The sequence below is a fragment of the Lupinus angustifolius genome, chromosome LG06 (genome assembly GCF_001865875.1).
Source record: "Lupinus angustifolius cultivar Tanjil chromosome LG06, LupAngTanjil_v1.0, whole genome shotgun sequence".
Lineage (NCBI taxonomy): Eukaryota > Viridiplantae > Streptophyta > Magnoliopsida > Fabales > Fabaceae > Lupinus > Lupinus angustifolius.
In genome coordinates this window covers 26,715,274-26,740,629 of record NC_032014.1, presented here as the reverse complement: position 1 = coordinate 26,740,629, position 25,356 = coordinate 26,715,274, and the positions used below count along the sequence as shown (strand labels likewise).

The 25,356-nt window shown below is 32.1% G+C and overlaps 1 protein-coding gene across 2 annotated transcripts; it reads left to right on the top strand.

The window, feature by feature from the left end:
- Positions 2,203 to 21,898, top strand: LOC109350356 (uracil phosphoribosyltransferase-like). Of its 2 annotated transcripts, none has more exons than XM_019591602.1 (12): positions 2,203 to 2,432; positions 2,544 to 2,639; positions 3,443 to 3,521; positions 3,784 to 3,842; positions 4,670 to 4,747; positions 5,060 to 5,141; positions 5,882 to 5,930; positions 6,072 to 6,133; positions 12,951 to 13,018; positions 21,414 to 21,469; positions 21,555 to 21,602; positions 21,704 to 21,898. In XM_019591602.1, exons 1-12 carry the CDS (start codon positions 2,217 to 2,219, stop codon positions 21,753 to 21,755), a joined length of 945 nt encoding a protein of 314 aa, XP_019447147.1. In that variant the 5' UTR covers positions 2,203 to 2,216; the 3' UTR covers positions 21,756 to 21,898. The 2 variants fall into 2 exon arrangements, with proteins under 2 accessions (XP_019447147.1, XP_019447145.1); XM_019591600.1 differs by lacking the exons at positions 21,414 to 21,469; positions 21,555 to 21,602; positions 21,704 to 21,898 and adding exons at positions 13,487 to 13,542; positions 13,628 to 13,675; positions 13,780 to 14,043.

Below are 25,356 nucleotides of genomic sequence, written 5' to 3'. Positions count from 1 at the left end.
AACAACAACAAACAAAAAATAATTTATATGCTCAATCTCCTACTACTTATCAAATTTATCCTTCATATTTTATGTCATTCTTCTTAGTACTAAATCCTCACTTTGTATCCAGTTACCCAAGTTGATTTGAATCTGAAATAATTTGTTAAAGAAGACATTAGAAGTGATATTCAATGACCCGAAAAAAGCAAGTGTTGTATCATAGAAAATCCTTAAGAACTTAATAAAACACAAGCACAATTACAATCTTTTAGTGTCAGAACTCCCCCATTTTTAGTAAGAGTTATCAATTAATCGTCATCATCATACCTTAGGTGAGCAAATGTCTTTTCATATTTTCAACTACTTCTAACATCAAATATGCAGAATCCACCAAGTTAGCATATCAAGAACTATAATATGACAATGTAGTATTGTTAAAACTAACATTATCTACAGTTACAGTGCAAATTTTAACAATTTCCCAATCTGTCATGCATTGCTTTAAGACCCTTCCTATGGTTTCCCCCTTATGGTTTGGAATCAACGCAAAGCTCAATATCTTTCTATGTAATTCCTATTCCTCATCAATAAAATGGGCACTGAGAGACATGTAGTTCATGTTTTGAATGGAAGTCCAAGTATTGGTTGTGAGTGAAACCATTAGATGATTAAGCTCCAACAAAGATTTCAATAATTCTTTTTCTTCCCTTGCATGCAATCCTTAGCAATGGTCACATGACTAGGAACCTTGAACTGTGGTTGAGCCTTACTCATAAAATATCTAAACCCAAGATTCTCAACAAGCTTAAATGGAAGTTCACCTATCATTATCATTTTAACAAATTCAACTCTACATTACTCTTGCTTAAATTCAACAAGCTTCATAGATATAGTTCTTTCACCCTCACTATCTTTTCCTAGTGCTATGGTCTTTTGCTTCTTGTCATGTATTTTATTTAGATTTTTACACACTTATCTATATGTTTGCTCAATGTGTTGATACACTATTTAGTGAATACTCTCTTGCACAATGACAACAAGCAACCTTATTAGCTTCCTTCTTAAAATTATCTCATACAATAGAGGCAGCTCTAGAATACTTTCTTTTAGCACTTACTCTTTCGTAGATGGAGCTTCACTTGTAATTTCAACAGGTGCCACATGTGTTCCACTTGATGAAGTTTGAATTACCAACTTCATTTCCATTTATGTTTGAGGTTCTGCTCATCTTGCCTGATTCAGTAAATGTTTAAGAAATACATAGTCAGTGAACACAATGCATAAGAAAGTAGGAAATAACATTGAATTTTTTTTTTGAAAACCATGTATTCCTTTTTAGTGTCCAGATTTTTTTAATGTTTCATTTCCCTTATTTAACATCAATTAATTATCATTAACAAACTCTAGTTATAAAAAAGATTGAAGCAATATTTTTAATGTTTTTCCTAATCTTAAAAGGGGAATATACACTATAAAAGAATTTATAGTAAATGCATGCATTATCTCATGTTAGTTAAATTTAGAATTTTTTACATTACCTGAGTCACTAAGTCTTTGAATGGTGGATTGAAAGGACAAATTATTAATGTATAACTATGAACGACGAGAAGCTAGATCTATGGAGTAGCACCAGAAGTTAGATGACACAGGAAGCTGGACGACACAGGAAGTTGGACGACACAGGAAGTTGGACAACACAAGAAGCTGGACCTTGGGTCCTTTTCCCTTTCATTTCTTTCTTCTCTCTCATTTCTTTCTCTGTTCTACGTGACGTCATAATCACTTTCTTTTCTCTTTTACTTTCTTTTCTCTTTTACTTTCTTTCTCTTCCTTTTTCTTTCTTTTTATTTTCTTTTAGTTCTTTAGTTTTCTACTTTTCTTCCCTAGAGGAGATATTTAGGTTTGTTTAGTTGTTTATTTTTTTTATTTTGCCTCTTCTATAGGTTTTAATAATCTAAATTTTTAATCCTATTTTATCTTCTAATTTTAAATTTTAACCATCCAAATATAAAAATAAAAAAAATATTTTTAATATGTGGTTTGGTTCTAATGACTCCTTAATTTCCAAAACCGTGAATCGAACCGAACTTAAATAATTCCAAATTAAAAAAAAACTTAACTAAGTAACATTTTGTGGTTTGGTTTCGTGGTTTAAACCAGAATCACTTACGCCTTCTTGAATAAATTTACAATTTTGCCATATAGCATCCATGCTCTAAACTCATTTAAGGATCATGACACCCTTCACCAACAAACATATCTATCCAGTTAACCGCAACCTTGGGACTCTGACTGACTTCAAACCTTACTCTCCTCATACTGCTGTTATGGCTTGCTGCTGCAGCAGCATTCACTTCAACTTTAATCTCTCTTTCCCTTCTGATGCGTCACTTATTCCATATACTCTCTCTCACCTCTCACTTACTCCTCTCTTAAACACTAAAAAGAAGGCAATAAACAAGGATTCAATATCTTTCTGTTTTTCCTTTTTGCTTGTTCTCCAGTAATTCCAAAAATGATAACCCTTTATTGTTTTTGTGTCACTCTCCCTCTCCACTCAGGTTTCTTTTTCCAGTGCTCCGCGTCGTACCATTGCTGCTGTGACCTCTCGCGTGACCATGGAGGCAGATAAACCTGTCTCTGACAACCGAATGCTCGTTAGTGTTTCCTTATCTTCTTGTGCTTTTTTGCTTTCTATTTGGTTGGTTCCTGATGATAACAAAATGTGAAAATTTTCCACTTGGCTGCGTATGAGAGAAAGGGTTTTAGAGATTTGTGAAGCCTCCAAAATCTCTCCTTCTCCTTCATGTAACTCTCAAATAAGGGCGAGATTTTCTAAAGTCATATCTTCCCCTCCAAAATCACACTCCCAAACAAAGTTAGTGATTTATCTGCGTAGTTTGACTGGCTGATTAATCTGTTTGATGGGGTTTTTTTGCATTGCTCATGTTATTTTGGCTTCTGTGTTTATGGAATTTTGGTTGTATTTGTGCTTGGTTCATGAATATATCGGAGAGAAGGGAGTTAAAAATTTATTGTTTTGGTGATTTATATGTGGTATGACCGGATTTGTTAACTAATTTTTTCATTGAGTTTTATGGATTGTTCTTGTGGTTTTGACTTATGGGTTTACGGGTTTTTGTTCTGATTTTTGAACTCATGTGGCAAAAATAAAATGGAGGAAAAAGAACATAGAATTTGTGTTTTGGTGATGCATCAGTGATAGCTTAATTGTTTGATTAATGTCTTGTCAGCTTGGGTCTGTTGATAAATTGGTTTCTGATTTATGCGTTTATGCATATTTGGTTCTTGAGAAAAAATATGATAGAAAGGGGCCATTTTAAATTTTGTTGATGATTTATCTGTGATAGTTTAGTTGGATGCTTAATCTGTTTATTTTCTGGTGAATTATCTTTGGTGGATTGTTTGGTTGGTTAATCTGTTTGTTTGGATTTTGAAGGTGTTTGTTCCTCCACATCCGTTAATCAAACACTGGGTTTCTGTTTTGAGGAATGAGCAAACTCCAAGTCCCATCTTCAGTGAGTGGCAAAGTTTCTATTTTCGAGAATCATAGGAAATCTTTATCACATCTCTTAAACTTAAATAGCTTATTTTACACCAACACAAATAATTCTAGGTTGCAAAGTAAGATTGATAAATTTTCAGAATTCATTATTCAAATTATGGTAAAATCTAATGTTCTGGTTTATTTAAAACTAGAACTGGAACCTCTTGAGCAGGGTACACTTGTGATCCTGTAGCATCACTCATTAACTCTGAAGATTATTTTTATTGTCATAGGAAATGCAATGGCTGAGTTGGGAAGGCTACTAATATATGAAGCTTCAAGGGATTGGTTGGTTAGTTTCATTGAGTTCATGTCCTTGCTATAACTCATGTTTCTTAATGATGTTTGCCAAAGAAAACAGTTTTTAGCCGGATAAAAAAGTAAAAACAATAGAAGCTGATAAGACTTCACAATTAGTGTCGGCTAGGTGTTGTGGTTGGTACAAGAGTTCATTTAGCTGAACACTCCTAAAGAAAGTATTGCAGCATAAAAATAGGCATGCTACAATATAATGATATACTGTTTTACAAGGTTTTTTATTGGAATCTTAATCTTGCATAGGGATCCCTAACACCACTACGCCCTTAAGGAAAAGTTTCACCATTAAATTAAAAAACTTTTTTATTCACAAAAATACTCATGTATATGCCCCGATAAAGTAGTTGAAGACCCTGTAAACTCAACAGATAAAAAAACATAATTCTGGCCCAAACATATCTTGTGATCATGAGTATAAAAATTGCCAAAATACCCTTTTAACTGTAAATATGAAGTTAACAGAAATATTTGCTCTAACAACTGTTAACTATTATGGTATAGTAAGTTATTTAAAATATTGTATCCATGCCTATGTTCTTAAGTTTTCCCTAATTCGAAGGTAATTTTATTCTTAAGTTAAGGTAATTGTTTCTTAATGCTGATAACCCCAGCACCATTCTCTCATTGTGATACAAGAATCTGTAACTTGCCAATGGTTAGAAGTGGTGAATGAATTAATACTTTGGTAGTTGAAAGATCTGATTTGATTTCATATGCCTATATAACAGTTTTTGCTCGCCTACCAGTCATTCCAATCATGCTTTTTTTTCCTCTCCTCTCCTCTGCTTTAATTGTTTTCAGCCTACTGTTTCCGGAGAGATTCTATCACCAATGGGTGTTGCCTCAGTGGAGTTCATTGATCCAAGGGAGCCTGTGGCTGTAAGCATCGTATTGCTTTCAAGTCTTTCGATATGTTTGTTCAGAGTTAAATATTTGCTGGAGTTTTCTTATAGTCTGATAGTTACATCCACCCATTCTACATATAACACTTGATATTTTTTTCTTAATGCTAAGTTGTGAAGAATTTCAGAGATATAATTTCTTTAACCAAAACCCTGATCTTGGTTTGGTATTCCTTTGATGCTATTAATATCTGCCACTTGCAGAAACTTGAGTTCTTTTACAGTCTTCTTGGTGTGGTTGGGTAGTGCCTTTTTGCAAGCTAGCCTGAATCTTTTACTAGCTTTTCAGGTAATTCCAATTTTGAGAGCTGGTCTTGCTCTTGCTGAACATGCATCATCAATCTTGCCTGCAACAAAAACATACCATTTAGGTAAGGATAAACCTGTATTAGTCGTTAATCAAACATGAGGATGCAGATGCTCTATTGTTGTTTAGTTTGTAATTTGAAGCCTTGAATTCCCTGTTGTCAAATGGCTGCCATGACAGGTTGCGATGGTGGTATGGCAGTGGCAGTTTATGGATGACATGTCAGGTTTTCTGGTTTTGCGGGTTTCTTAATGATAATTTTGGGAAAGTCGAGTTATTTCGGGTTTTACCCAAAGAGATAAAAAACGTAAATTAAAAATTGCACCGCACCCTTTCTCATTCTCACATTTGAAGCTCTCATTTCTCTGCCCCTCTCTCACTCATTGTCGTTGGCCCTACCAACAACTCTTCATTTTTGTTCTGTATTTATTGTGAGGTTTTTAAGTTAAAAACAACCACTTCTTTCTTATTTTTCTTTACTGTTCTTGTTTAAAAAGGTTATTTTGGTTTAGTCATTGTTATTTGATGCAACCCAATTTGTTTTTATCACTATCACTTTGTTCTTCATTATTTTGGTAAATGCCATGAGTTGCTATCCGCCATCGACAACACTGCTTGAGTTTAGAGGCATGTCCAACAAACATGATATCTGCAGAATAAGACTTGTTTTTCCATATTTATATATTTTTATTTCATGATTCATTTTATTAAGATGATCACTTGTTTAAACTTTAAAGACTGTTAGTTCCGGGGATGCACTTCTTCAGTCGGAAAATGATATTTTTTGTTTCTTATTTGCAAAAGGAATAATCAGAGACGAGGAAACACTTCAACCATCTATATATTTGAACAAGTAAGAATTTTAAATTTGTAAGAGAAATACCCACTTTGTTTTCCTTTTCCTTTTCTTGGCTTACAGTGCTTAACTGCTTCTCTTGCTTTTTGTTTAATGATAGAGCATCTTTTGTTACATATTCCTGTATATGATTTCCAGGTTACCAGAGAACTTTGCAGAAGGATCTAAAGTATTTGTGGTCGATCCTATGCTTGCAACGGGTATGTATAATAATTTTCCATCATGCTTGTTCATCAAAACTGAACCTTTTAACCTCTGCCTTCATGGTAGTCAGAATAGTTTTCTTTTAGTAGTATCCATGTTGATGAGTAAGTCTCAGATAATCAGATGTTAGAATTACAGATAGTCAGATATATTAGTATTCATATCAGCCAGGGTTGGATTTTCTTGATTTCAAATTTTTACACGAGAGTGAATGAAATTTTCCTAAGAATTTCAATCAATTTGAATTAGTAACAGCAGTGATATGGATGTTTGTGAAAACTAGGAATTCAAGGATGAATTCGAAGGATTCAAGAATAGGGGTAGAGATTCTAATGAAAAGAAGAATAGAATTTGAACTTTCTTTTTGAATTATGCAAGAATTACAAGAGTATAATGTGAATGAAATTGTACATGTTCCCCTAAGTAACTTATTCTACAAGTTACTTATACAACTCATTTCTCTAACTAACTTTCCCTCCACAATTCTATTAGTAACTAACTACACTATGACAATTATGTCCTTATCATTGCCCCTCCCATAGAAAAATTATTGCCCTCAAGAATTGAATTGAGGAAACTGGTTGCAAAGATCAAAATAATTGAACTGCTTCCAATCAACTCAATCTTAGTTTCATAGGATGCACCCCTTAATATGTGTCTGTTTCCAACCATGGAGTGTTCCTCTTTTGGTGGATCATAGTATATTATGTTATATGGAGTTTCACCAAGAGCCTGTATAGAGAACTTGATCCAAGCAAGAATTGAGTCCTTGATTCTAGAGGAAGTAGTCATACGAATCTCGACTTGAGAACCATGAGGAATTGCTGGCGAACCATCCACATTGTTTGGCAAGAAGATCTCCCATATACCAAACTCATTCCGAACCATTTCATCTAAATTCTCTAGATCCTCCGAGGTTATGTTAGGAGTTTCAAGTTGATCTGTCAAGGATGAAGAGTTCTCTTGGTCTTCAAGAATAAGTACTTTATCATATTCAGCACTTGTGAAGATGTGGAGTCAGAATCACCAGAAACTTTTACAGAAAGTGTTTTCCCTGAAACAAACCATCGAACACCTTGTGTGCATTCTTGTTCATTAGAATTAAAGCTTCTATTCTTGGATGATCTTTCTGAATCTTGCTTGTTCCTCTTCATAAGTTCCTCCATTATATTCTTCAATTATTCTGCTAATGTCTTTTGAATTTCACCCGCAAGCTCCATCATACGTTTCTCCATTTTCTCCATTATTCGATGTTCCAAACGCTCTTCTACTTCCTTCAACGTTCTTTGTGTAGGTTCTGTCATTTCTCTTCCCAGAAAAGAAGAAGCTCTTGATACCAATTGATATGGATGTTTGTAAAAACTAGGAATTCATTGATGAATTCGAATGATTCCAGAATAGGGGTAGAGATTCTATGAAAAGAAGAATAGAATCTGAACTTTCTTATTGAATTATGTAAGAATTACAAGAAGAGTATACTGTGAGTAAAATTGTACGTATTCCCCTAAGTAACAAGTTACTTATACAACTCATTTCCCTAACTTTCCCTACACAATTCTATTAGTAACTAACTACACTATTACAATTATGTCCTTAAATAGCAACTTCTAACCGTTTTGATATTCATTTATTGTTTTCAGAATTCACACACTTCTTGTAATCTTTCCTCTCAATCTAATAACATTGATTCTCGGGATCCTTTCATTCCATAGGATTCTCCGTTCTTGCTCTATTCCTTCTTCGAATTCTCTACAATTCCTAGAATTACTATTTCATTCTTATCAATTGGTATCAGATTGGTTCTTCCTTGGATACTAACACGCTTCCATGGCTGATTCGACAAGAAGTTAAGCTTCGGTGAGGGAAATTGAAGAAAGATTGGAAAGTCGAATGTCGGCGAAGATAGAATCAAAGATGATGGAACTTGCTGCTTCAATTCAGAAATCCCTTAGTGATCCCTTGAACCTCACGATGGAAGATTTACTCAAGAATACCAGAAATGATGTTGGTTAGTCGGCTCGTTCTAGGGCTGGAAATTCTGGTTAGAAAGCTCCTAATTTGTATTATTCTTGTGGTACTCGTTTATCAAGAATTGATTTTCCACGATTCAATGGGGATAATGTGAGGCAATGGATTTTCCAATGTGAAACCTACTTCCTAATTGATGGTACACCTGAGGAAGTGAAGGTGAAATTAGCTATGGTTCATTTTGAAGGTAGAGCTTTGCAATGGCATCATGCTTTCGTTAAGTCATTATGGTCAAGTTCATGGCCAGATTGGGCTGAATATGTAAAGATGTTGGTGGAGCGATTTGGGGAGGTCTGTGATGAACCCATGGTAGATCTTATGAACTTGAGGCAAAAAGGTCTTGTGGCTTATTATCATGAGCAATTTGATGCAATAATCACCAGGCTAGAATTATTATCTGAGGAATACATACTTAGTTGTTTCTTAGGGGGTTTAAAACAATATGTCCAAATGATGGTTAGAATGTTCCAACCACAATCAGTTAGGAAGGCCTTTTCTTTAGCAAAATTGTATGAGTCTTCTCAGAACTCGAATTCATTGCTGCCTCTTCATGTCAAGAACAGTAAGCCTCCTATTCTAGCCAAACTTTCTCTCTCTAATAAGCCTTTTCTTGCAACTGAGCCACCAAAGGAGTTGCTTAACCAGAAGTCTAAACCTGCACGAAGTTTGACTCCATCTTATATGAATGAACGAAGAGCTAAGGGGCTATGTTATTTTTGTGATGCACCCTTCACTCCAGAGCACAGCTTGTCACACAATAAATTGCAGCTCCATGTTATGGAAGTTGAGGATGGTGGTGATGAGGTTCTAGAGCTAGAGGAAGTTAAGCATGAGACACAGAATTATGGTGAACCACAAATCTCTATTAATGCTCTCACTGGGATGACAAGTTTCAGAACAATGAGGATTACATGACATTATAACAAGAAGTCATTACACATTCTGATTGATAGTGGAAATACTCATAACTTCTTGGATATTCAAAAAGCTAAGACATTAGGCTGCAAGATTGAGAAACTAGAGCCATTAATGGTCATTGTAGCTGATGACAATAAACTACAAATTTCTGCTGTAGTAAGGGACTTCTCTTGGACCATTCAGCATACAACTTTTGTTTCAGATATGATGTTGATTCCCTTAGGCTGTTGTGATTTGGTGTTGGGCATAGAATGGTTGGTGACATTGGGAGACATTACCTGAAACTTTGACAAACTGACAATGGACTTCACTGTGCATAGGAGAAGGCATGTTCTTAGGGGCTCTTCTAATAATGGTTTTAAAACTATAAAAAAAAACAACTGGAAAAAGTTTTAGCAGAGGGAGTTCAATTGTCAATGCTCCAATTATGCTATGTAGATGGAGAATTGTTACATTCTCTTACCACTCATGTTGAGCAGCCTCCTATTTTAGCTCAATTAGGTCAGGTATTGGAGAGGTTTGCTGAGGTTTTTCAAGAACCTACACAATTACCCCCTATGAGGGATGGACATAATCACCAAATTCCACTCTTGCAATGTACCAACCCAGTAAACAAGAGGCCTTATAGATATGCTAAACACCAGAAGGACACTATTGATGAACTGGTGCAGGATATGTTACATTCTGGGATTATTCAGAATAGTAGCAGTCCATATGCTAGCCCTGTGGTCTTGGTGGGTAAAAAGGATGGCTCTTGGAGACTATGTCTAGAATATAGGGAGTTGAATAAGGGCACTGCTAAAGATAGGTTTCCTATTCCATTGGTGGAAGACCTTATGGATGAACTACTTGGCTCAACAATTTTTTCCAAGCTGGATCTAAGAGTTGGGTACCATCAATTGAGGATGGATCCTTCTGACATTCATAAAACTGCATCTAGGACTCATGGAGGTCACTTTGAGTACGTAGTTATGCCCTTTGCTTTGACAAATGCCCTTGCAACTTTCCAAGGTCTCATGAATGTTGTTTTTAGGAGATATTTGAGGAAGTTCTTATTAGTTTTCTTTGATGATATACTCATCTATAGCAAGACTTTGAGTGAACACTTAGAGCATCTCACAAAAGTCTTGTTATTGATGAAAGAAAACTGTTTGTTTGCTAAGAAATTCAAATGCTATTTTGGAGTGGAAAGGGTGGAGTATCTAGGCCACTTTATATCACAGCAGGGTATTGCTACTAATCCTGCAAAAAATGTTGTTGTTAAGGAATGACCTTTGCCTCAATCTTTGAAACAATTGAGTGGTTTTCTAAGGTTAGTAGGATATTATAGAAGGTTTGCCAAAGGTTATGGTGGAGTGACTAAGCCTCTGACTGAAATATTGAAGAAGGATAACTTTTGTTGGACATCTGAGCTAAGAACTCTTTTTTGCAACTTAAACAATTGTTGGTAATAGCTCTTGTCTTTGCTTTGCCTGATTTCTCTAAAGTCTTCTTGGTTGAGGTAGATGCTTCAGGGGTGGGATTAGGAGCAGTAATGATGCAAGATCACCATCCTATTGCCTATATCAGTAGATCCTTGAGTATTCAGCAACAATCCTTATCCACTTATGAGAAAGAACTAATGGCAGTTGTTTTTGCTGTACAAAAGTGGAGGCACTATTTACTAAACATGCATTTTATCATTAAAACTGATCATAGGAGCTTGAAGTATATGTTGGATCAGAGATTGACAACTGCATTTCAACAAAAATGGCTTGTCAAGCTTATGGAATTTGATTTTACCATAGAGTACAAGCAAGGCAAGGAGAACATTACAGTTGATGCACTCTCAAGGATAGATACTTTCCATGCATTGTTGGTGCATGAAGTAGACTCTGCTCTGGTGGAAAGAATCAAGCAATCTTGGCACAATGATGATGGATTAGTCAAATTGAGGAGTCAATTGTCCAATGACCCTGATTCTCATAAACATTATACTTGGTTGAATGATGAAATGAGGAGGAAAGGTAAACTGGTTATTGGTAAAGATGATCAACTAAGGGAGGATATCCTTCAATGGTTGCACAACACTTCTGTTGGGGGACATTCAGGCAAAAATGCTACCATTCAGGGGGTCAAATCTGTGATTTTTTGGAAGGGCTTGAACAGAGATGTGAAGAACTTCATACTTAGATGCCCAACATGCCAAAGGTGTAAGTATGAAACTACTCCTACATCAGGTTTGCTTCAACCTCTGCCCATTCCAGACCATGTGTGGCAGCATATAACAATGGACTTTATTGAGGGGTTACCTCCATCTTCTGGAAAACAAGTTATCTTTGTTGTAGTAGACAGGTTGAGTAAAGCTGCTCATTTTATGGCTTTATCTCATCCCTATACTACTGCTAATGTGGCTCAGTCCTTCTTGGATAATGTCTTCAAGTTGCATGGTTATCCTGACTCAATCACTAGTGACAGGGATCCTATATTCATCAGTAAGTTTTGGCAGGATTTGTTTGCCTTACAAGGGGTCCAACTTCTGCTTTCTTCTTCTTACCATCCTCAAACTGATGGCCAGTCTGAAGTAGTGAATAGATGTTTGGAAACGTACTTAAGGTGTATGTGCTCTGATACTCCTCAACAATGGTTCAAGTGGCTGCCTTTGGCTGAATGGTGGTACAATACCACTTTTCATACCTCTATCCAGGCTACACCATATGAGATAGTGTATGGCCAACCTCCACCAGCCTATCTCCCATACTTACCTGGTGAATCTAAAATTGAATTAGTGGACATGAGCTTGAGCAAGAGGGATGAAATGTTGAAAGTGTTGAAATTCCATCTTAGAATGGCACAAGACAGGATGAAACAGATTGTAGATAAACACAGAGTTGATAGGCAGTTCTTGGTTGGTGATTTGGTCTATGTGAAATTGCATCCATATAGGCAGATTTCAGTGGAGAATAGACCCAATGCTAAGCGTGCTCCTAAATATTTTGGCCCTTATCCCATTGCTAGCAGAATAGGCAATGTGGCTTATGCTCTTACTCTTCCTCCATCTTCTCAGATACATCCTGTATTTCATGTTTCACAGCTAAAGAAACATGTTGGCTTAGCTGTTACTTCTCCTCATCTTCCAAGATCAGTTGCAGGTAGTGTGACACAGAAGGAACCGGGAAGCAATTTTGGATCGAATGACTGTAAAGAGGAAGGGCCTGGCTGTAACTAAGGTGTTGGTAAAATGAAAGCATCAACTATTGAAAGATGCCACTTGGGAATTCTTTTATGATTTGAAGAAGTTTCCATATTTCAATCCATGAGGTCATGGATCATCTTAAGAGGGGGATATTGATAGGGATTATTCCTATAGGAATAGTTTTACTTGTATTTTCTACCTTTCATACGTGTACTTTCCTTTTATAGAAATTTTGGTAATGATAGTTAAGACAGTTGGCTATAAATAGCAATTTCTAACTGTTTTGATATTCATTCATTGTTTTCAGAATTCACACACTTCTTGTAATCTTTCCTCTCAATCTAATAACACTGATTCTCGGTATTCTTTCATTCCATAGGATTCTCTGTTCTTGCTCTATTCCTTCTTCGAATTCTCTGCAATTCCTAGAATTACTATTTCATTCTTATCAATTGGTATGAGAGATTGACAACTTGAATTTTCCTAAGAATTTCAATCAATTTGAATTAGTAACAGCAGGGAGTGAGCTGGGTTATTCGATCGCTTCAAACTTACTGCACCCTAATCTGCACAGGCTATGAAATCTGTGCATCCATTTTGAGTTCCATACACTTGAAAATCTGTGATACGATAAGGTGTTCTCATTTAGACCTTTGTTATTGTTATTATTTTGTTTTTCATGTGAATTACAGGTGGTACTATAGTGGCTGCCCTAAGTCTCTTAAAGGAACGTGGAGTTGGCAACAAGCAGATTAAAGTGGTTAGAAATATCTCTGTATATTCAGAAACTAGATTTCTTTTAATAACGAGGACTCTTTCAATTTTAAGCCAACAAACTTCTATAGGTGCGCTTAATTGGTTGATTCTAGCAATGAAGTACACTTTAGGATATTACCTAAAATAATGGCACATTAAAGAATGACATAAACATTTTAGAGAAAAAGATGTATATACCAACAATGTTGAGAGTTTTTTACACTATCATTGCGTAATCCATAATTCATATATAATCATCATTAATTCTAGCAATGAGGTGCTTTTGAATAAAAGTATACAAAATGAATGATAAATGATACATTGATTGTGTATAAGACAATGTATAGATATCAGACTCAACATTTTAATAGAGATTACATGAGGCAGTTTATACTAATATACTATAATAAATTATGTATCTCTGAATGATCCATCATATGGGTCTCTTCTTAATTGATTTATGAATTTGCAGATATCTGCTTGTGTTGCTCCACCAGCCCTTCAAAAGCTGAGCGAGCAATTTCCTGGGTATTGGCATTACTTTAAATTTCTTTACTTTGTTTCAAGCAATACCATCATGTGAATTTCTAATTATAATTATAATATTTTGTAGGCTTCATGTGTATACTGGAATAATTGATCCCACGGTTAATGAAAAAGGGTTGGTGCCTCACAACAATATTGTAGTTACATTATTGGAGTTGTTAGCTAATATGTATAAATCTCAATATTGTTAATGTATTTTATTCTATTTCTCTTATATAGGTTTATAATTCCTGGCCTTGGAGATGCCGGTGACCGAAGCTATGGCACTTGATACAATGTGGTATAATCAGTCTCTCTCAAATATGTACATGTGCAGAAACTCCTTTTGTGAAAACTGGCAAGGGTCTACATTTTGTATTTTTTTGACATCTAGTAATTGGTGTTAAGAAATATAATTAGTTAATATGTATTTTTTAATGACAAAAAGAGAGAAATTTTGATTTTGTACAAACATATTCTACATAAAAAAAGTACTAAAATTGAAGGGGAATGGAGTATTTCCTAATATAAGGAGATAAATTATTTCCTTCTACTAGTGAAATCATGACATGTGTCATGTTTCATCATTTTCTATAAAAATAAACAAAATAGCACATATGTCACATTTTTACAGGTTAGAAGAGATAAGTTATCTCCTGATATAAGAAGATACATTATTCTCTTTTTACAATTCCTATGACCAGTAAAACATAGCAACCATGAGAATACACCAATATCTTACTAGTACATGAAGTAAAGAAATGAACCCACATATATTTTTTTAATTTATAAGCAATTTTTTCCTTTTCTTTTTATTTATAAGGGGGATAAGGGGTTTGAACTTGAATGGACACGCTTTATCTTCCTGAAATAGAGAATAATGTATTTTCTCATATCAGGAGATAAGTTATCTCCTATAGCCAGTAAAAATGTGACATGTGTGCTATTTTGTTTGTTTTTAAAAACATTTTTATAGAAAATGATGAAACATGACACCATATCATGATTTCACTGGTAGGAGGAGATAATTTATCTCCTTATACCAGGAGATACTCCATTCCCAATAGAGAATATAGTTCAAAGTTGTATTAAAAGAGACGGCGGATTTTGAATTGATGTAAATTGGTATAAATAAATGACATTGTTCATGTTAAATATTATGGAGTCTAACTATAGTTGATGATATGTTTGAAATTGAGTGCCTATATTGTCTTTAATATGATAAAGTTGAAATACATGAAACATTAGAGTGTGGAAAAATTATTAATTTAGTATGTTTTGTAGTCAGAATATGAAATAAGAAGTAAAATATTTGTTGCATGTTTTGGGAAACTTCCTTATAAACAATATTTGTTGTTATTGTTAGGCCTTGACTATCCTTATCATGTATTAAATCTTCAACATTTTTTGCTCTAAACTCTTAACATTGTCAAAGGTAGAAAGGAGGAGAGAAATCATTTGTTATTATAAAATATAAAAGTGAGTTGATTGTGAGATCCAAATAAGAATAAGAATGATATTTGTCAATATGGAAAAAAAACTAAATGTTAATATTAATTTATTGGGATATGTACTAAATTATAAAATAATGTAAGACACAAATAAGAATGGAATTGATATTCTCCACATGGAGATGCTCTAATGAGCTTAAAAGGTCAGAGATTGCGATGAAGCCATTGACATATGAGGAATATATAATATTTCAAATATTTTTCTTGGGCATAATCTTTGCTTCAGATACATGGTTTGTCAATTTAGTAACAATCAATTTTGTATCATTACATAATATTTCAGATTAATTTAATTTCTTAGCAATATTATTTTAGTGTCAACTTTCAACTTGATTTTATGAAAATTAAGAATCAAAAGTTCTTCTGGAATATCTATTTCAACACAATCATCATTAGGCTCAGATAATTTCTCATTTTACACTTTCAATATCCAATTTGAAATTCCAAAATTTCCATTACATTGGAATTATTTTATAAATGCATGTTTTTTGTGAGACTTAATATGGTACAATGGTGACAAATATATGAAGCATTGATTGTTGTAAGAACAATATGTGAAGCACATCATTTTGGAATCACTGCCAATATTTGTCGGGTCAACTCCAAAAGTACAACCTTACCTCCAAAAACAATTATATCATTCCATGTAGTACCAATTATATCTCTGGGACTCTTATCAAGCGTCTCAAAGCAATATTTATGTATCATCAAAGCTTCATCTCATATAATTAACCTTATTTTAATAGTTCTGCAAGGTTAGACTCCAAGTGAATGTTTTGGACAAAGTTGTCAAGGGTTGGTACAAGTATCTTGAATTTAGAGTTTGTTGTTCTCCCTCTAGTAACTACAAAGAAGTTATACCATGAGAGGCTACAGTTAATCCTATATGCTTCTGAGACTTCAATGCATATGTAAAAGTTTGTCACATATGAGTCTTTCTAGTACCTCGTAACCATATAAGAAGAACATGCATCATGCTTCCACAATTATGTGAAATATATTTCTTTGCTCTTTTGTAGTAGTTCATATAAAATTTAGAATTAGATGTTATTTTGATGAACTTACAAACATTTAATTATTCATACATAGATATGTAAAGAAGTTGTAGTCTATGTAAGGGAATTGAAAAGAATTTTGAATTTATGCTTTAAGTCCACTATATCATAGTCAAGTTCTTCATATATTAGTTTGTTATATAATTGACTTTTGAATACTAAATTTTGTCCGACCTAACATACTTCTTTAAGCTAAATAAAATAATAATTGTAAAGATATTATCCTAAAAAATTAAAATAAAAAATGAATAACTAGAGTCATTGATTTGATGAATTTTGACATTGATTTCAAATATCTCAATTTTATACAAAACAAAATCTCAATTTTTCATTGATGGTGATGCTGTTTTTAAATAAAGATTTCTCTAGTTTTTATTTTCAAGGAACATGGTAAAGATCACCAAAATAATGCTTAATTGACACTTATTTGCTCCATAATGACACAAAATCAATCTAATTTTCATTTTTATATTTAAACGAAATTGAAAAATAGTTTTAAGTGAACTAAAAATTACTTATTAAAAAATTTATTGAGGGAAATTCCATTTTTAAAAGATCACATGTCAATTTATCCTAATTTTCGTTTTCCCTAATTAAATAAATTGCATTTAATATTAATTTTGCTATTTTATAAAAATCAAATTATTGATTATTATCTATTTAAGGTAATACAATAATTTTAAGATTTTATAGAGTCGTTATAGAGTATCTACCTAAAAAGGTTTACCCACCACATTTAATTTTTTGCAGGTCAGGTAATTATATTTTACTCATTTGAAGTATTACAATAATTTTAAGGCTTTATAAAAATTGATAGGTAATTGTTATGGCAAAAAACATTTTTTGTTACCCACAACCAAAAAGTTATCATTTTGAATTTCTGATATTGTGAAATTCAAATTCGAATTTTGAATATTAATTATTAAAATATGGATTCTAATTAATTGACTTAATTAAAATGTTGCCTTTTTAGTAATTGAACTTGTTGAAATCCCTTTTAAAATAAGAGGGAAATCAGTCGATCACACATTATACGGGGACAATCTTGATAGAAAGAATCAAGTGGTGGAGCCTTATTACTACTAGCATGTTGACAAGCACTAACATGTCTGTCAACCCGCTTTCCTATCGTTATAATGTGTAGTCTACATACTATAAATGTTAAATATATATAATAAGTTATCTTAGATATTGTAATTTGCATATGAATAATTCGATTGAGATAATTGTTCAATCCTAAGGAAGAGCTACATATACAATTATGTTCATAACGACTAGAGTCACATACTCCAATTCTTTTTGGAACTTATTTTCATCTCTATTGTAGTCTAGAGTTTGGTAAATAAACATCTCATATTATGTTTTAATTAAAAAATGATGTGTTTTCCTCTAAGACTTAATTGAATGTCAATAACACCTCCGGATAATGTCATTATATTTTGTATGCACAAAAATAAAACAAAAAACTGATAGTATAAAACATATCATAATCATGATCTTAATTTGATCATGTCATAATTCCATTTTGCAAACAGATGAACATTAAATATTATTAGTTACTTAATATAAAACATTGTAAAATTAATATGTGAGTATGTGATATAATATTATCATCAATCTCTAGTAGATCACAAATTATTACATTGTATAATTTACATGTATTAGTGTTTTTTTCAATTTACCAATATTTTTTACTAAGAGTAATGCTTTGGATAAAAAGCGATGATTAGGAGAATATTAGGTAGATTTATTATGAAAATATAATAATTTATTAAATAAAAATAGAAGTAATAAAAATTAACAGTGACAAATGATGGGAAAATAATAAATGGTTCACTAAAAATATTAAAAAATTTATAAAACGATGATTAAAATTTTTTAAGTTATAGAAAAGTATTAGAGAATAACTCTCATTTTTCCAATACAATTTCGTTCACCACCACATATAACAATGATCCTCACAATTTAGTAGGCAATGAACAACGTAATTATCGTCAAATACATTTATTTAATTTTACTGTAATAGTGGTGACAATTATATAAAGCAAAGACCTAAAGTTAGTTTTCATTGAAAAAAACTAAATCAAACAATGACATTTATCTCCAATTAATTTTTCTAACAATAAATTTATGTATTTTGATCATCAAAGATTGTCTATAATGCACAAAAGAAAGAAAGGTTCTTGTTTAAATAGTCCACTAAAATAAATAAGAAGAATTGCATACCCATAGCTTGACAATCTATTTATATTTCATTCATACGGTTTAACGATCAACAAAACAAATGTAAAAGTCTGCAAAGAATTTGATAAAAACATAAAGTTAGTTTACATTAAAAAACAAAATCAAACAATCAAAATAAAGAAGTCTCTTTTTAATAATATCACCAGCAACCTTTACCCAGATTCCTATATGACCGACAATATGAGATACTAACAAAAACTAAAAATCAAAATGAAGTATAAAAGTATAGATGTCATAAATCTAAATCTTAGGACAAACATAGTCTAAACATGAAAAGAACAATGACATTTTAGGATAAATATAATCTCAATATGATAGAACAAAGTTTTATTATTGCCCGCTTTCCTTTCTTCTCTTACTCTTATGTTGATTGGATGAGACATCCATCAACTTGTCTTTCTCTTTGTTAATTTCTGAGATTCAGTGGATAGGAGTACAACTTGTTCTCCTAATATTTTATCTCTTGATTAATAAAGTTTTCATTGCTGATAAAAAAAAAATGATAGAACAAAATGAACAATAATGTATAACACTAATTACATTATATTTGCCTTGCATTGCTACCTATTTCTCCTTGAATTGTGATTTCAATCTCACAAACTCTACTATCTCTTGTGTACTTGACAACAATGATGCACATGATAGTAAACAATGTTGACAATAAATCAAACATGACAACTAAAATATAAGATAAATGCAAAGAAAACATGCAACATAAGTCTAAATAATGAAAATGAGCCATCCATTTTGTTGACCATAAGTCCAAATAATAAAAATGAGCAATATTTGTTGTTACAGTAAAATATTTTCTATTCAGAACAATAACATTCATTTCTTAGAAGAAGAGATAAAGGACCACAATATGAATACGATAAATACCAATAACTATATAACAGAGTTATATTTACTACTAACATCTCTACTTAACACAATCTTTTGTGTCTTCCTTAGTATTTCACTTCCTATCTCTCCAAACCCTGCATCAAAATTCACAACAACCTTAGCATTTTGCCAAATGATCCAAACCATACATTCCTATGCATCTTAAAAAAGCCACTCATATCTATAATATTATGTAATAACATTTTTTTCATTACGTTTTTTTCTTAATTGGTTGAGCATCCACTGATACAACATTATCTTTCGCTTCATTCATAGGCTCACGAACCTCCTCAACTTGATGCCAATTTGCATTAGTTGTTAACCCCAAATACAACTCATGAAGAATATGAAATTTCATATCAAAACATTTGATACACATTGGTTAGAATTGATTTATTACATCACAAAGCACAAAGCATCAACACCAAATTATATCCTCACAATAAAAGTGAATCGTAACAAAACTTTTTCTAAAAAACGGTTAAAAATACAGAGTTCCTTTCTCATCAAATATCATAAAAAAATTCTATGCATGACCAGCAGATGACCCATTAAAATCAATTTTTATATGCTCTAGTTGTAGAATAAATAACATTACAAGGTTTGATTTATTACCATAAAAAATTGTTGTTACCACTGAATGATTGCATAATTTCTAATTGGAGAATGAGAATAGATGATATGTTGAATGAGTTTGCAATTGTAGAATGAGGCGCAACAACCTCAAATAACTTGATAATCCAAACCGACTTCGATAGAAAACTTCTCCCCTACTCACCGCCCTCTGTGCCGATCCCAATCGCAGTCTTAGAGACAGTGGAACACTTCTGATGAAGAATCCACGATGCTCCATTCAAGATAATTATGCACTTCTGGTGAAGGATCCCTCTTTTCCATCTCTCATGAATTCAAAGTCCTCCAAGAGAGAACCCTTTTGCATTATTAGGTTATTGGGTCTCTTTCTTTTTTTATAAAGTTTCATTCTTTTATCACAATTCATCCCATAAAAACGACTTTGTCAACATTTTTTCACCCTTCACACCATTTCTCTTGCACACATTTCATTCATTACCCGTTCCCGTTTCCCCTCACTCTGAATTTTACTATGATCGGCGGCAATAACCGTAACTGGACGCACTCAAATAGCTTCAAGGTCTACACGCGCTTTTGGAAATTCCAGCAGGAAGACCGCGCCTATAGAAATTATACATAGTCCTCTAACTCCTTTCCTTGCTGATGAACGTGTATCAACAGGTACAAGTTCTTTCTCTTTGTTTTATTTTCAATAATAGTTCAATGGTTTATAATAATATGTTAAAATATTATATGTTTATAATACTTCATAAATTATTCCATTTGTAATTAATGATGTCTCATAATAATTAAAAATAACAGTAATTTGTTTGGACTTCATTATGGATTTAGATATTTACATGTCATTTTAATTAAATGACAAAAAAAATTGATTTTTTTAAAGTAATATATAATAATAACTAAAAATGTCTTAATGAGGATTACATAGTGAAATTATGACTCTTCCTACATTTTTTCTTTCTCTTAGAAATGAAAAGTAGTTGCGGTCATTTGATATTGCCTCTAATATTTATCGAAGCGATTTAAATAATTTCCCTTCAATCAATTTAAATAATTTCATAACTTGGAGTTGGCAACAAGCAAATTAAAGTGGTTAGAAATTATCCCTGTATATTCCAAAACTAGATTTCCTTTAATAATGAGGATGAGAATATGTTTTATGATACCGTGGGTGCTTGCAAATTTATAATTTTAGTTTTTAATTAATTTTTTATATATTATAGTTTTTATTATTATTTTAAGATTATATATCATATACTTTATTATTATTTTATAATAAATTAGTAAATTACACTTATTTGACTATGATCATAAATTTATCATATAAATATTATATTATTCATGTAATAATTATTTTTATATATTGATTATTACAAATTATATAAATATATAATTAAAATAAAAAATTCATTGGGTACCCATAAATACTCGTTTTTACAGATACCCATAAATATTGTGAATATTACCTTCAATCAATTTAAATATTACATGTGCCCATTGCCATCCCTACATCTATTAAATATTAACCAGAAATATTCTGAATGATCCATCGTATGGGTCTCTTCTTAATTGATTTATGAATTTACAGATATCTGCTTGTGCTGCCCCACCAACCCTTCAAAAGCTGAGCGAGCAGTTTCCTGGGTATTGGCATTACTTTAAATTTCTTTACTTTGTTTCAAGCAATACCATCATGTGGATTTTTAATTATAATTATAATATTTTGTAGGCTTCATGTGTATACTGGAATAATTGATCCCACGGTTAATGAAAAAGGGTTGGTGCCTCAACAATATTGTAGTTACATTATTGGAGTGTTCGCTAATATGTATAAATCTCAATATTGTTAATGTATTTTATTTTATTTCTCTTATGTAGGTTTGTAATTCTTGGCCTTGCAGATGTCGGGGACCGAAGCTCTGGCACATGATACATAAAATGTGGTATAATTAGTCTCTCTCAAATAAGTACATGTGCAGAAACTCCTTTTGTGAGAACTGGCAAGGGTCTACATTTTGTATGTTTTATGATACCTAGTAACTGGTGTTAAGAAATATAATTAGTTATCACGTATTTTTTAATGATAAAAAGAGAGAAATTTTGTTTTTGTACAAACATATTCTACATAAAAAAGGAAATAATAAATTAGCAGAAGATAAAGTCTGTCCATTCAAGTTCAAACCCCTTATCCCCATTATAAATAAAAAGGAAAGGAAAATATTGCGTATAAATTAAAAAAAATATGTGTGGGTTCATTTCCTTTGTTGATGTATTAGTAAGATGCTCGTGTATTTGGTTGGGTCGCTATATTTTACTGGTTAGGAATTTTAAAAAACATAATACAAAGTTGTAAATTAAAACATAATCCCGAACTCATAACTCTCATTGAAAAACCATTAAATCCTAAATTGGGCTTAAAATAGAGTTTTCTACATTTTATCTGCAAAAAACGTAGTGGCGACTCCGAAAGGTCGCGTAGCCGAAAATTGGGGCATGACAACTTGTTAAATATCAATTTAGGTATGACATTGATGAATAGTCTCTCAAAAAATTTCAGTTGCCTTCAAGTAAATTTTCAATCTCGAATAATGTTAAATTTTGTATTGTTCATCCACAAGTATCAACCTGTGAATATCATTTAAATGATATATGATAAAAAAATCTTTTATTGAATGACTTAAAAATAACCTAAGTAATAAAATTGGTTTAAAGTAAATTTTTTTAATTAATTAAATTATATCTTCATTATTAGTCAAATTTCTTTAATTGTAGAGAATTCCTTTAGACAACCACCATTGTTATCTTTGGTGCCATACATGATCTAGTTTATTAATAGAACTTGATAAGAACATTATCACAAATAACTTCCTCAAGTAAAAACCTAAACTCCAATCTTTTGCTTCTCTTAGAACTTTTATGTATTCTTTTTTATCTTCAAGCAAACTCATTACAAAACATGTTTCTCTAAAGGTTGGATTTTGGATATTTGAAACAGTCCTAATGTTTTTGTATCTTGTTGGCCCCTTAATAATTGTCAACATCATTCTCAAATAATATAGCTCACTGTTGCATTGAGAAAACCAAACTAGTCGACCAATAGTATAACTTGGTTTTCGTGGCTTCCCACATTTGTTTCTTTTCACATATACAAATTTTGATACATGTTGAGTATAAATTAAATTTTGACCTTTTAGGTATGGTTTATTTACTTCCATCCAAGATGTAAACATAGACTCTGATATAGTTGCTCTTGAAAGTATATTGCCAATGTCCTTGTGATCATTAAAGTAGACATGTTCTCGTAGAAGATGAAAGTACAATCATTCAACTGCTAGTTGTCTACCATGAATTGGAATTTTAAAAATTTACCAACATGCTTCTCATGGTAATACATGTACACGATCAACATTCACTCAATTATGTGATCTATCATCACGTGTCAGTTCAATAACAGTTGTGGTCATATCATAATTTTTGTTGAGATACTTGAATAAGTATTTAATTGAAGTAATTTGGTTGCATCATTCTGTATTAACGTTCTTTTGATATTTCCTTAATAGTTTAGGGTTGTAAGACACAATATTACGAGTGTTAAGAAAAATGTCATTTTTTACCACCGTGTTCCCATTGTCTCTTCTCCTATAAATTGGATAACCATATTCATAAACAATTGTGATCTCTTGGAATCGTCTAGGAAAATATCTAGAGCATTTACCATCTATCATAAATGAAGAAGACCTTTAGCATAGACCACATAGACCATGAATCATGTGTGACTTAACCAAGATGTACAATTCTGGATCATCCTCTGCATTCAAAATTTTAGCTGAGACATTTATCCCAATCTTATTAGGAGATGAGTACTTATTAGTTGAATGTAAGAAAAGAAATGAGTGTACATGTGGTAGACCCTTTTTTTGGAATTCGATTGTGTACATGTCTCAAATATGAAAATAACAAAAAAAGCTCAGTTACTATATATTTTTATTAGAGTGTATAATTATATAATAAAATAATTGAAAAGTTATGTTTATTACGAATTTACATGCAAGTACTTTGCCCAAAATATGTTTTTGCCTCAAATCTTGTAGCAATTCCTCAAACTTTATTTTAAACACCATTGAGATGATTTTTGGATGTCCATTTGACTTCTACAAACTCATGGGGTTTACTAATTTTACAATTTCTGGCCAATTAGGATTGTATGTTATAGTAAAAAATAAATCAGGGAATCCCATAGAACTGCAAAAAAAATCCATCAAAATATAATTGATCCATATATCTACTACCAACAAAATTAAAGTTGAAGGTTGTATGACTCTCTTTCCTTTATTTGATCCTTTGACTTTGATAATTTGTTTCAGGGTCGTTCAAATTTCGGTTTTTGTCAACTCTTAGTTTTGATTGGTTACTTTTAATAAAAAACAACCTTTTAGAATCTACCATATTATAAGCATCCACCAAAAATGGATGAAATAATCTTCTTGACCGCAATAAAGTTTGTGCTTCATTTTTCCTAGACTGAAATCTAAAGGACATCTATTCTCTTTCAATTAGATGATTTCCATTTCTATTTTGAGAAATTGTTCCATGTCTAGGAGACACATCATGTATATAATCATCCTCACCGAAAGGAAACAACAAGGGATATTGGACACTCAAATAACTTATATGCAGTTCATCATTCCTCTTTAATTGACCACCTTGTGTCTCCATAATAAGATATCTTTGTGATGAGATTCAATATCACTATCAATTAATGCACAATGGTTATAGACATGATGAATTACACGCAAAGCATTTGGCTTTCCAATATCCTTATTTTATTATTTTTTTGGTGGTGATGGTTATAGACATGATGTATCTCATAGACTTAGGAAAAATTCTCAAAATAGAAAAATCATCTAACTATAAGAGAATCGACATACTTTAGATTGCAATGTAAAAAAGTGAGGCACAAACTAGGTTACTATCAAGAAGACTATTTCATTATTTTTTGGTGGATGCGTATAATATTGTTGACTCTAAACGGTTATCTTTTATAAAAAGGAACCAACCAAAACTAAGAGTTTTCAAATATAGAAACTTGAATGACCCTTAAAAAAATGACCAAAGTTAAGGATCAAATAAGGGAAATAGAGTCATATTACCTTCAACTTTTTTTGGTAGTCATAAATACATGGATCACTTATATTTTGATGGAATGAAAATCTATAGTTCTATATGATTTCATGATTTGTTTTGAATATGGCATACAATCCTAATTGGCCAAAAATTGTAAGATTACTAAACCACATGAGTTTGAAGCCACATAATTGTTTATATATCATCTCAAGGATGTTTAAACTAAAGTTTGAGGAATTGCTATAGGTTTTGAGGAAGAAACATATATTGGGAAAAGTACTTGCCCCTAAGTTCGTAATAAACATAAGCTTTAAATTATTTTATTATGTAATTATATACTCTAATAATAATATAAAATAGTTGAGTTTTTTTTGTTATTTTCATGTTTCATACATGTACACAATTCA

What these genes read in the sequence shown, in the direction of transcription:
- LOC109350356 (XM_019591602.1), top strand. Translation starts at nt 2,217, where the DNA reads ATGACACCCTTCACCAACAAACATATCTATCCAGTTAACCGCAACCTT. An exon ending in AAGCTTCAAGGGATTGGTTG is followed by an intron (nt 3,843 to 4,669) that starts GTTAGTTTCATT and finishes AATTGTTTTCAG; the next exon opens with CCTACTGTTTCCGGAGAGAT. An exon ending in CCATCTATATATTTGAACAA is followed by an intron (nt 5,931 to 6,071) that starts GTAAGAATTTTA and finishes TATGATTTCCAG; the next exon opens with GTTACCAGAGAACTTTGCAG.